At 33.0% G+C, this 13,216-nt stretch overlaps 1 protein-coding gene across 1 annotated transcript; it reads left to right on the top strand.

The window, feature by feature from the left end:
• Positions 1-42: 42 nt before the first annotated feature.
• On the top strand, positions 43-12,920 carry LOC134695668 (N(4)-(Beta-N-acetylglucosaminyl)-L-asparaginase-like). The gene is made up of 8 exons (XM_063557014.1): positions 43-189; positions 3,411-3,567; positions 4,242-4,354; positions 5,760-5,872; positions 6,740-6,936; positions 7,331-7,438; positions 7,802-7,935; positions 12,137-12,920. The coding sequence occupies exons 1-8, from the start codon at positions 87-89 to the stop codon at positions 12,226-12,228; spliced, it is 1,017 nt and encodes a 338-aa protein (XP_063413084.1). The 5' UTR covers positions 43-86; the 3' UTR covers positions 12,229-12,920.
• The last annotated feature ends 296 nt before the right edge of the window (positions 12,921-13,216 follow it).

Raw genomic sequence — 13,216 nt, 5'->3', positions numbered from 1 at the left:
CAATATTTTAGAATTATTAAAAAAGTTCTGGTATGTTTTTTATGCTATCACCTGACAGTCATGTGACCATTTTGTAAACAAACAAAATGATTACTGTTATCGTCACCCTTTCATTGATTATCAACGTCAGTTCACAAAACTTACCTATTATTATCAACACCTGGTTTGTTTCTAACGCTACCAATGCAGGTATGTAAACTTTGCGCGTTAAATTGTTACTTTTCTTAAAGTGTGGACACATAAACATGTCTGTGAAAGTTCCACTTCCTCAGATAGAACTTCCTTATGTATACCACAGACAAGTGCCTGTGGTTTTATCCATGCTTTCTTTTTGTAAATAAAAAGAAATCTATCAGATAGAATTTTAAAATAGAAATATAAAATAAATTTTATTAAAGCTTGTTAAAAAAACACTAATTAAACAATATTAAACTTCCTCTTTCATCTCAGACAGTTTGAACCTGCGTAAAGCAGAACAAACTCTATAAAATTGCCAATAATCATTGTTCATAATATTACATATTAATATTGTCGTTATTTTCAATACTTATTTTGTTTGACCAACTATGTAATTGATATATCTTTTTTTAATCATTTACTGTAAAATGAAAATGAAAATGAAAATGGCAATGTGTTAACAAAGATTGAAGATCAATTAAAACGATGGAAAGATCATTTTGAAGAAGTGCTGAACAGACCCTCTCCAACAGACCCACCTACCATTGAAGGGAGACAGGTCCTGAATATCAAGACAGGAGATATAACTAGAACAGAGGTCAACGCTGCAATAAAACAACTAAAGAATGGAAAAGCAGGAGGGATCGACAACATACCCCCTGAAGCCATAAAGGCAATGGATAACATCTGTATTGATAAACTTCACCAACTACTTAACAAAATATGGAATGATGAACATATACCTGATGACTGGCGTAAAGGAATCCTCATTAAAGTACCAAAGAAAGGCGACAAATCAATCTGTAGCAATTGGAGAGGAATTATTTTGCTTTCCATTCCTAGCAAAGTCCTATGTCACATCATCCTACAAAGGTTAAAGAAAGAAGTTGATAAGTTACTAAGAGACGAACAGGCCGGTTTCAGACAGGAGAGATCATGTATTGACCAAATTGCCACATTAAGAATCATAATCGAACAAACCATTGAATGGCAGACATCCCTTTACTTAACATTTGTAGATTTCGAGAGGGCCTTTGATAGTATAGACCATCAAGTACTATGGAACATCCTTAGACATTATGGAATACCCGAGAAAATCATATCCGTCATCCAACAGCTCTATGACGGTTTTACATGTCAAGTGAGCCATGCAGAGACTCTGACAGATCCATTTCCTGTATCAACCGGTGTCAGACAAGGATGTTTACTTTCCCCTCTCCTTTTTCTGATAGTGATAGATTGGGTGAGTCGGAAATCATACAATACTCCTTTGGGTATTAAATGGACATTACAGTCATGCCTTGAAGACCTGGACTTTGCAGACGATATCTGTCAGCTTTCCCATCGCCATGAAGATTCACAAAAGCAAGCAGCAAACCTTGAAACAACTGCAAAACAAGTAGGACTATACATAAATGCAAAAAAGACAAAATCCATGAGGGTAAACACAAACCAACTTAACAAAACCAAAGTGAGAGATGCTGAAATTGAAGATGTCCGTGAATTCACATATCTTGGAAGTGTAATCAGTACATCAGGTGGGACAGATGAAGATATCCAATCCAGAAAAAGAAAAGCTCAACAAGCCTTTGCTATCCTAAAACCAGTCTGGAGGAGCAAAGCTCTCAGATCCAACACCAAAATCAGGATCTTCAACTCAAACGTAAAATCTATACTTCTCTATGGGTCAGAAACTTGGAGACTGACAGCTGCATCAACAAAAACATTACAAATTTTCATGAACAGGTGCCTTAGAAACATCATTGGAATAAAGTGGCCAAACACAATCAGTAACAAAGAGTTATGGAAAAGAACAAGACAAGAACCAATAGAAAGAACGATAACAACAAGAAGATGGAAATGGATTGGACACACTTTACGAAAAAGCAACACAAATGTAACAAGACAGGCACTAGATTGGAATCCCCAAGGGCATCGTAAAAGGGGGCGACCAAAATCCACCTGGCGCAGAGATTTAACATCTGATCTTCAGAAAATTGGAAAAACATGGGGTGAAGCAAAGAAACTAGCCAAGGACAGGAAAAGATGGAAAGCTACTGTAGTCGCCCTATGTCCCCCTTGGGACGAAGTGGATTAAGTAAGTTACTGTTGATGATATTGATATCGTTCGATGATATTGTTCGAAATATGCCTATTGATATTCTATGCATTATTACTATTTGTATATCAGTTGTATGGGCCATTGCCAATTATTGTAATTGTGTTTGTGCCAATAAAATATTTGTATTTGTATTTGTGTCACCAACACAGGCACTTGTCTCAAAAAAAAAATCCTATATACCTTAATATAACACAGGCACTTATCTAAAAAAAAAATTGTTTTGAGACAAGTGCCTGTGGTCACCAAACTTGTTTTCTTGCAATTGAACATTTCTTACTTTTTATTTTTACAATCCTGTATGTAAAAATTTTACTATTTGTTTAATTGAAAAATAAACCAAAACAAAAAATCACATATTTGTTATGTATTTAAACAGTCAAAATAATTCAATAACTCCCTTCTTATTTTCTATTCTTAGTCTAATAAATAGAGTTACACACTGATGCCAATCTGATTAACTTGCAGGTTTAAGCTAGAAACTTGACCATCTAAGAATGCGATATACATGTTATATACACTAAATAATTTTATTAGTTGAATGTGACTTGCTTAACGTTCAGAGGCAAGTATTTCATGCATATTTAGGACGAGAAGAAATCATTTTGTAAAATGTGACGACCATGAAAGTTTTTTGCACAGAGTATGTGACTCATCCTACACATGGGAGAGTATTCAACTTACCCATTTCGACCAAACATGGTCGAGTATTCATGCATACTGTCGTGACCGACAGTCAAACGAACACAGCCCCATCGGAGCAAGGGTTTCACTTTCAAGTGATGTACAAATCATAAATTATATTGTAAATTACGTCTTAAAACATTCATTTGTGTTTTTAAATCTTTTTTAGATAAAATTTTAAAGCCGATGTCAACCCAAACATAATGTCCTTTGTTTCAACTGTCAATGTTTATTTGTCTCCTAAAAGAAGCTGAACTTCAACTGTTACATCTTCTCCATTTGAAATAATGGTGTGTGCTGTTACAACTCCCTTGTAGGTTATTTATACCATAAGCTTTTCTTCAATTAAAGAATCATTTTATTGGTTGTAGCTATAAGCAGCGTCCTTTTAAGCAAAAACCCTTTGAATATTGTAACCTCTACTTTTTAGCATGGAAAGAATTAACTGCCCATGCTGGTTCTGCAGTGGATGCTGTCGTGGCTGGATGCAGTCAGTGTGAAGCCTCCCAATGCAGAGGGACTGTTGGATTTGGAGGTGACCCAGATGAGAATGGTGAAACAACCCTTGACGCCATGATAATGGACGGGTATTAAAATATTACATATATTACAATATAAGTAGTAAAGCTGACATACATTTACGTCGGCTATCAATATTCTATTGATATTTTCGTGATAATATTCAGACATTTTTAGTATCTAAATAGGATGAATAATTAAATACTGATTTTTTTCTATTCTTGGGCGACAAAGGTAGAATTATATGTTCAAACTTTCCCAGTATAACGAAATTTAAACATACTTACTATTATGCAGACATACTGAAAACTCACAATGGAAAGCAAAATGCTACATTTTCCTGAAATGTTTTAAGAACTTTACTGTGTTTTTCGGTAAACGTTGCATTGTACCATCTGTACGAGATTATGAACAAGTATGCATATCACGAAAAGATACAAGATGAAGCCAAACGAAACCTCTTATTGAATGAGTCATGTCTGTTGATGACATCCCTTGAAGTTTATAATTACTTAGAAGATTTGTACTTAAAGATCACTTTTAGCAGAGGCATTTCTCTACCATTGACTAACATCTTTGTATTGATTGAGTATGTCCAAAGTTTTTTGTTACAGTCATTTAGTGTTTTTTTCTCACCTGACTATATATATGATGTGTATTCCCGATTTGTGCAACATTTATCTTATAATAAAACAGCAAAACTGATGATATTGCAATTTATATATAATATTTTTACCATAAGTAAAACAATGGATGTTGGTGCCGTGGCTGCTTTGAGAATGGTCAAACCAGCAATAGCTGTTGCTCGAGCTGTGATGGATTATACAGAACACACATTGTTAGTGGGAGACCAAGGTAAATAAAAACGTTGACTAATGTTTGATAACATAAACAATATATAATTCAGCATCTGTTAACCACGGTGAAATGGTTTTCTAATAAATGGACTATCATGTTAAATCATTATTTAAGCATGTGCCTGTCCCAAGTCAAGAGCCTGTAATTCAGTGGTTATTGTTTGTTTTATGTGTTACATATTTGTTTTTGTCCTTTTTTTATATACATAAGACCGTTAGTTTTCTGCTTTGAATTGTTTTACATTGTCTTATCGGGGCCTTTTATAACTGACTATGCGGTATGAGCTTTGCTCATTAAGTGTTGAAGGTCGTACGGTGACCTATAGTTGTTAATGTATGTGTCATTTTGGTCTCTTGTGGACAGTTGTTTTATTGACAATCATACCACATCTTCTTTTTTATAGAAACACTTTGAAATGGTTTACTGATAAATAGAATAAAAACACACATAACGATCAGACAGACTAACTGCGAGTTTTGTCAGCTTTTCAAATTTGAGGCAGCGGGGAGTATACAGTTTCGTCGATCTTATTCATCCAGTATGGACGCTGATCTTAAGATGTTTGCTGTATTCCCACACAATGATCTGTGTGTTTGTCCATGCGTTCATTTGTTTGTCTGTCCATTAACACTTCAGTATTTTGTATCCGCAAGTCATCATAATTCAGTCACTACAGAAGCAGCGAGTCTATTATAGAATCATAAATTTTCATATCAGTTGGGGTTGTTTATTTTATTCTTGAACGAACAGTCTCTAAGTTTTTGAGCATATAACAACATGGCTTTTTTTTTTTTGCTATTTTTTCCTTTTTTTTTCCTTTTGTTTAAAAAAAAACATGGCCTTTGCTATAGATACACATGGGAGTTGGTATCTACTATCCGCAACCCATCATGCTGTTATTTAATGCGAAATTCACGAAATCTTTTTAAATTAAGATATAGCACAACTTCTATATTTTTATTCGATTGTTTTCGTGGTTTGGTTCAAGGACTTCACAAATTAAGTGTTCCCAATATTAAAGCACGAAACAGTCTAAAAAATAGGATACACAGCCAATTGCTCTTAGTCCTTATATGTTTTGTGTTTTATCAGAGAAGCAGCAGATTTATCCCTATATATATATATAGTATGTGCCTTCTTGCAAACTTGAACATATTGAAGTTAATAAGTTTTATGTAGATGTAGATGTAGATATACATATTTTTGAAGTATTTCGTCCTCCCGAACTCGAGACGAGCACGCTAACATGTGACCATCAAGTCAGTTCATTTTCAACGAATTGTATTTAAACTATCTATTTCATAACTATAATTTATCTATTCACATTTTCTTTAACTGTAGGTGTTGTGGGGTATCTGATCATCCTAGGATTTATATATTGTTATGTTTTATTTTGTTTTAGCCTCGTTATTTGCCAATGACATGGGATTTACCATAGAAACGCTGACGACAGACAAATCTTACATCGAATGGAAGAACTGGATTGACAATAAATGTCAGCCAAATTTTAGAAAAGTTGGTATTATCCCTCTTCTGATTGTTGTGCATATGTATAAGATTAACAATTTGCTGAAATATAATAGTTAACAGTATTGCACTTTCACACTTTTGAAAAAAACAAAAATTGTCTCATAATTTGTTTTACACTGGATCTAATTATTTCTGAGTACCTTTTTCGTTGATTTTGATTTTTTCTAGTCTCCCACCTCTTTTAAAAAACATCATATATTCGAGGAAAAAAATAATTGTTTGAGTGCTTAGAGTAATCATACATAAAAGACTACACAATGCGCAATGATTGTTTGTCGTTTTGATAAAGTTATAAATTGGACTGTCACGAGTAAAGAAATTGTTTTGTCACCTTTAAAAACTCCATCGAGTCCTGCACTCATTCAACATGCATTTTAGTTTTTTTTTTAAACTCAAAACACGACTATGAATGAAAATGATCTGATAGTTGAATGTTGACTGCGTTCATCAAAATGGAGTTAAACAAATCTTGATAACTCAGTAACTTCAACGATTTTTGAAACTTCAAATATAATTGATTATATATTTTGTACAAAAAGTTTGTTATAACTGTAACAGCACAAGTTCGGTATATCTTATCTGTAAATATATAGAGAATAAAGTTATGTTTATGCCTATTAAGCGTTGGAATTCTGTAATTTATCTGCTTTGGATTAATTAAAATATACAGGAATCAACGAAGTGTAGTCAGTTGACATAATCTATACATTCATAGATTCGTTTCTAAATTTAAATTGAACGTGTCTCTGGAAATTTTCATCGATATTCATTTGCAGCTAATTAACAATTATAAATATCGTAAAATTCTGAATTATCTTTAGTCGTTTTCTAAGGAATACTGTCTTGTTTCAGAATGTTATTCCAGATCACACAACTAGCTGTGGTCCATATAAACCAAAGAAAAGATTAGAAAAACAGCATCACAACACTCGTTCGAATTTTGGTATTTCCCCCAACAATCACGACACTATTGGAATGATTGCTATTGACAAGGATGGTAATATTAGTGCTGGTACCTCCACCAATGGACTAAAACATAAAGTTCCCGGGTAAGACTGGTGACGAAAACTATCTTTATCGCTTTCTGAATGATGGAAGTTCTTTTAGCTACCAATTTTGAATTGTTAAAACCCCACAAAATATCTATAAGGAAAGATAGTTTGCAAATCATATAAGTATGTTCATTACTTACACGTGGAAGCTTACAATGTATCAATTTTAGTAGTAAAAGACTAAGGTTTTAAGCTGATATTCAGAATAGATGACACCAGTTTCATCAAAAATAACTTTAAAGTATCTCTTTTATTAATTTATACTGATAATTTCAAAACAATGTGTTAGCCCTGGTGGTATAAGTGAGTTTCACTCTTGGAAATTACCCCTGTCGTATATGGACTAAAAAGACTTGCAAAATAATATGTTAAATGATTATATATTGGTTAGGCGTGTCGGTGATTCTCCTTTGATGGGAGCAGGATCGTATGCTATGAATGGAGCGGGTGGAGCTGCTTGTACAGGGGATGGGGATATCATGATGAGATTTCTACCATCGTAAGTAGTCCTCTACATATAAATAATTTACCAGACTAAATTGTGAATGGAAAAAACAGTGTTGTGCGTCTGAAGCGCATATCTAAACTTTCTTTCATTATGAACATTTAGATATATTAAAAGCAGGGGATCTATAAAAACGTAGAAATGGGATAAACCAGATTATTTATTTACATGATTATCTTTGAATGATTGAGTCGGAACCTTGGTTTTTAAATTTATTCGGAAAAAAAAAGAGTTGTAAAGTATATTTAATTGATATAATGTACAATTATATATATTTCTTTGAAGATTTGCAAAACTCCCTTCTATTAAATGACCAAAATGGTTTTAGTCACAGTAAAAAGTTTTTTTATATCATAGATTCCAAGCTGTAATGTTGATGAAATCAGGAATGGAACCATCTCGTGCGCTTAGAGAAGCAATGGCACCCATAATTCAATACTACCCATCTTTTTTTGGTGCCATGATCGCAGTCAGTAGTAATGGAACGTTTGGTATGAAATTTATTATATATAATGATCGATTGTTTGGGGATTGCTGTACGCCGCCCGCATCGGAACAATAGGCTAAATATGGCGGTGAATTGCTATAAAAAAAGATTTACAAAATACAATTACTTACGGAAGCCGATAAGGGCCATTCAAAAAAAATATTTTATGTCGTAATTACGACATAGCATGTCGTAATTTCGACATAACATGTCGTTATTACGACATCGCTATGTCGTAATTTCGACATAACATGTCGTAATAACGACATCGATATGTCGTAATTTCGACATATCATGTCGTAATAACGACATAACTATGTCGTTAAAACGACATCGCCATTTATAAATGAATATGTATTATGATTGGCAAGAGACTAAATGACACAGAAATTAACAACTTTATGTCATCATAATGCCCCAAATAATAAGAAAAGACCCCGCATAGTCAGCTATATAAAAAGAGGGAGGAAAGATACCAGAGGAAGAGTCCCCGAAATGCTGTGTGGCAGTCAGTGTTATTATTTAATTATTAGCTCCCTTGGTAAAACTCCAAATTTCATATTCAATGAATTTTTTTTTAAATAATTTACATGACGCTTAATATGTATATATTTGTTAATTGTATAGCTTTTGCTATTTGAATTCATTGGTTAAAGATTTCTATTTATATTGTTAAGTTTAATATTTGCATCGTTGCAAAATCTTTGGTTACCTTCTTTGGATACCTTCAGTGAGAAACTTATATATTTCATAGATTCTATCTACAGATTTAAAGAATTTTGTGATGTCATTTCATCAAAAATTACCTCGAGTTGTGGAAATCGATTTTATAATGTTTACACTTTATTAGTTATTTCAACTAAAAATGCAGTACTGTCGCAAGTAATGTAGGAAGGAAAGATGGGACGGAAGTACATGTATACGGTTTTCCATAATTTTTCTATCATAGGATGTTTAACTTTCAAGGTGCATATCAGCCACTGTGATATCATCTGTCATTGCAAACTTTCTATATCTAAATTAAACCCCAAAACAAATATATCTGACACTCTGCAAGTAAATTGAACATTTCTACCCTTGGTTGAATAGAATTGTATTTTCCCTAGCACATATGTTGCAGTGACGGATCAAGCCATTTTAAAAGGGGGTCCTAACCCAGGACAAAGGGGGGTTCCAACTATATGTTCCTTTCAAATGCATTGATCGTCCAACCCCCCCCTTTAACCCTTCTGGATCCGCGCCTGTGTTTTCGAAATACACCCCTTCAATTACTTGAACCTTAGCTTTAGCATTATTTCCCAAGTCATCTTCAGATATAAACATTCCAAAATAGTAGTAATCTACTCCTGGATTGTCCGCGAAAACGGCAAATATAATCGGGTTTTTATTAATACGATGAAACGGGTTTCGTCGCTGTTTGGGATTCGTCTTTCGATTACCTCCATTTCATGCACAAGTTTATATTGACGAAAAGTTCCGGCTTCGCTAGTACAGGAATTACTTTCATTACAACACTTATAACATGAATAGCAGGACAAATTGGGAAGTACAACATTCCGTTAACTGTTATTAAGTCTTTTAATATTGGTGATTGCACCTCTAAGTTACTGAAGTGACGACTTTAAATGATCTATTTCGGAGTACTTCCGTAACATAAATTTCAATTCGCATTTTACATTTAGAGGACTGTCTTGGTGTCTCCAATTTGTCTTTGCAAACGTTGGACGAAGTTCATGTAATGGGATTTTTCCCCATATCCAAATTCTTTTAAATAACTCGTTAAAAGCTATATACGATTAATAAAAATTTCAAAATTTAACCTGTGTCGACCTATGTTTCCGGGCGGAGTCTATATCAACATGCACTATTCTTTTTTTTCCGGCAGCAATCATCAATCCCTTTTTTTAAATTTCATAACACGATTTGTTTTAATTATCATGAACATTTAATTGAAACTTTAGCACATGTAACGTCGGAATTTAGCGTCTTTAGGATTATAGACGTTTTCAGACGTTTGGACAAATTGGCTACTGTAATGTAATGTATGGAAGCATTCTATTCCTTTAAGACCCAAATGTGTAGTTAATAAGAAAAGAATCTTGGCATTTTTTACTCTTCGTGTATCTAACTTTTGTTTCGATCAATTATAAAAAATACGCGTTAACTGCTTTGAAAAATGAAATATCAACTTGGACAAAATGACTACCGTTTGAAAAACGACTGTGTACAGAAGATTTTATTGAATCAGCAATATTAGAACTCACATGAGGCAAATATTTGTACTTTTGTTAGATATTATTATAATTGTCTTACTCTTTTTATTCATTTTCTACTATATCTACTTTCAGTCGTTGAGTTAACGAAAAACGACGGACAGTTTTCCTATTCCAGCCTAATATGCAGCCACCGAGTCAAATAAAATTTGGTAAAATAACGGCTTTAACGCCACAAAAATCGACACATGTCGTTGTTCCTGCCAAGAATCAAGAAGATCAGAGAATGAGAAATAGGATCACTATACATAAGAGTTAAAACAGTTTTTCATAAATGTAACGTTGGACATCCGTTTTTTCACATAGCTTTCTTATTTCAATCCTCAAATATACTAGATATTACTTAGGATATGACCAAGAGCTGTAAAAACATAATTCAAAACATATATTGAATTTGTTTTAATATTGGTTCGTGTTTTCTAACATTTTTATTTTGTTTTGCGGACGAAATTGTGAAGATTCTGTTTTGAATCCTAGAGGTTATAGAAACATCGTGGCCAACGCTTGAAAGTAGAAATACAGCAATCAATACTTCAATTTACCCTTTTTTACAAGAACAACAAATGGAAGTTTTTAACGACCTTGACTGGCTATACAGCCCTTGCACGGTCGGATTTTACAAGAAGCCATATAGTTTGCGCTTATGTATAGGGAGGTAGAAAGAATGGCTTGCCTTGGTATGATAAGTTCAGTTCTCTAATAATTTCACATATCAAGTTTATATCCATCATGTCTTGCTAAACAGCTCTAATCGGTATCTTCCAATCATTACAACAGACAAATGGAAGATTTTAACGACCTAGAATGACTATACAGCCCTTGCACGGTCGGCCTTGGCTTGAACCTTATTGGGCCATAATATTTTTATTTAATCCATTTAGTTATTACCCTTTGATGATATCTATAGAATATAAAATTCTCACTGAAGGTATCCAAAGAAGGTAACCAAAAATTTTGCGACGATGCAAATATCACACTTTACAATATCAATAGAAATCTTTAACCAATGAATTCAAATTGCAAAAGCTATGCAATTGACAAATATAATTATACTTATTAAGCTTTATGTATTTTATTTAACAATAAAATACATTAAATATAAAATTTGGAGTTTTACCAAGGGAGCTAATAATTAAATAATAATACTATCTGCCACACAGCATTTCGGGGACTCTCCCTCTGGTATCTTTACTCCCTCTTTTATAGCTGACTATGCGGGCCTTTTCTAACTATTGGGGGCATTGTGATGACCTATAGTTGTTAATTTCTGTGTCATTTAGTCTCTTGCCAATCATAATACATATTCTTTTATATATAGCGATGTCGTTATTACGACATAGTTATGTCGTTATTACGACATGATATGTCGAAATTACGACATAGCGATGTCGTTATTACGACATGTTATGTCGAAATTACGACATAGCGATGTAGTTATTATGACATGTTATGTCGAAATTACGACATAACGCTGTCGTAATAACGACATGTTATGTCGAAATTACGACATGCTATGTCGTAATTACGACATAAAATATTTTTTTTGAATGGCCCTTATCGGCTTCCGTAATTACTAGTCACAGTGAAATACTTTTTGTTTTACATTTTTACATTCTGTTTTGAATGAAGCATAAAAAGTACTAACAAAATTTCCATGCTCTAAGGTAAATAAAAAACCACTGACAGAATTAAAGGTTAGACACTATTATTCAACTATTACCCCTTCAAAGTATTCAAAAACAGTATACATTGTATTTAGGTCACTAAGGAATAGCAGTTAAAAATTTGAGTCTGTATTATGGTAATCGACTTATAAGTGTGTTTTCTAGCAGTAGATTTGCCGTAATTTTTTTATTTATTTTTTTGAAAGAGAAATAAATGTACATTTTAAAGTATCAAAGTAAAAGAATTAACTTTTGTTTTTTATTTCAGGTGCAGCCTGTCACGGGTATAAGACATTTCCATTTTGTGTTGTAAATCCATCATTCCACGAGGTGAAAGTATTATCAGTAGAGTGCTCTTGACAATTACAAATGTATAACGTGTAACTCTTTTCATTAATATTTCAAACCAATGTCAGACAAGAGGATGCCATTCTTCTACTTATAAAACGTTTACGTTTACATGCTTCTATACAGTGTAGAGGCAAACATGTGCATACTCATTCAAATGGCTATAGGTAAACATTTCAGCACTCAATATTGCTTGTGTAGCGTATATTATGATCCAACTGGTCTAAATCCCCCCATATATATTTCTACAATGCGTTTAGTGCTAAAATGAATGGATGATATAAATGATGTTTAATAGAATAGTTTTAAATTGTGTAGATATGTATATTTTGCAAAATTTTGAGTCGTGTTGATATGTAAATGTCTTCTGGGGTTTAGTTGTGTAAATAGGAATGCCTGCTGAATTTTGAGTTGTGTAGAAATGTGGTTGTTTGCAGAATTTTCAGGTGTGAAGATTTGTTAATGTTTCCAGAATTCAAGGAATTAACTGTGAAGAAATGTGAAAAGATAGCAAAATTTTGATTTGTGCAAATATGTGCACGGTAATATGAGATCAATAGACATGTGACTATTTGAAGAATTTCGAGTTCTATAAATCTATATGGGAATGAACTACAAGACTGGGTATTTGTAGACATGTGAATGTTTTTAGAATATTAGATTGAATTACATTTCTTCACGTTTTTAGTACTTTAATAATATCCCTTTGATATAGACAGATACAAAATGAGATATGAAAACTATATAAAAAAAAGACAAGATATATAATTGTATTTTTGGTGTACTGAACGAATATTTAATTTCACAATAATTGTTAGCTTTCTATATCTCTTTTTTTTTTTATTTTGAATTCACTATTGAATAATAAACTCTGTCCTAGATCCCACTTGACCACTATCTTCCATGTTACGTTATCACATGGTTTGTCAATTTCGTGATTTTACCTCTTACCAAAGGAATAGATTATCTCAGCTGTATTTGCCAAAACTTTTACCAATAT

The sequence above is a fragment of the Mytilus trossulus genome, chromosome 14 (genome assembly GCF_036588685.1).
Source record: "Mytilus trossulus isolate FHL-02 chromosome 14, PNRI_Mtr1.1.1.hap1, whole genome shotgun sequence".
Classification (NCBI taxonomy): domain Eukaryota; kingdom Metazoa; phylum Mollusca; class Bivalvia; order Mytilida; family Mytilidae; genus Mytilus; species Mytilus trossulus.
Note: the sequence above shows the minus strand (reverse complement) of the source record. Positions and strands in the feature narration are given on the sequence as shown.

Bases quoted from the DNA above. Each gene is read 5' to 3' on its own strand.
- LOC134695668 (XM_063557014.1), top strand. From the start codon at position 87: ATGATTACTGTTATCGTCACCCTTTCATTGATTATCAACGTCAGTTCA. The intron at 4,355-5,759 runs GTAAATAAAAAC...ATTTTGTTTTAG, and splicing joins ATTGTTAGTGGGAGACCAAG to CCTCGTTATTTGCCAATGAC. The intron at 7,439-7,801 runs GTAAGTAGTCCT...TTTATATCATAG, and splicing joins ATGATGAGATTTCTACCATC to ATTCCAAGCTGTAATGTTGA.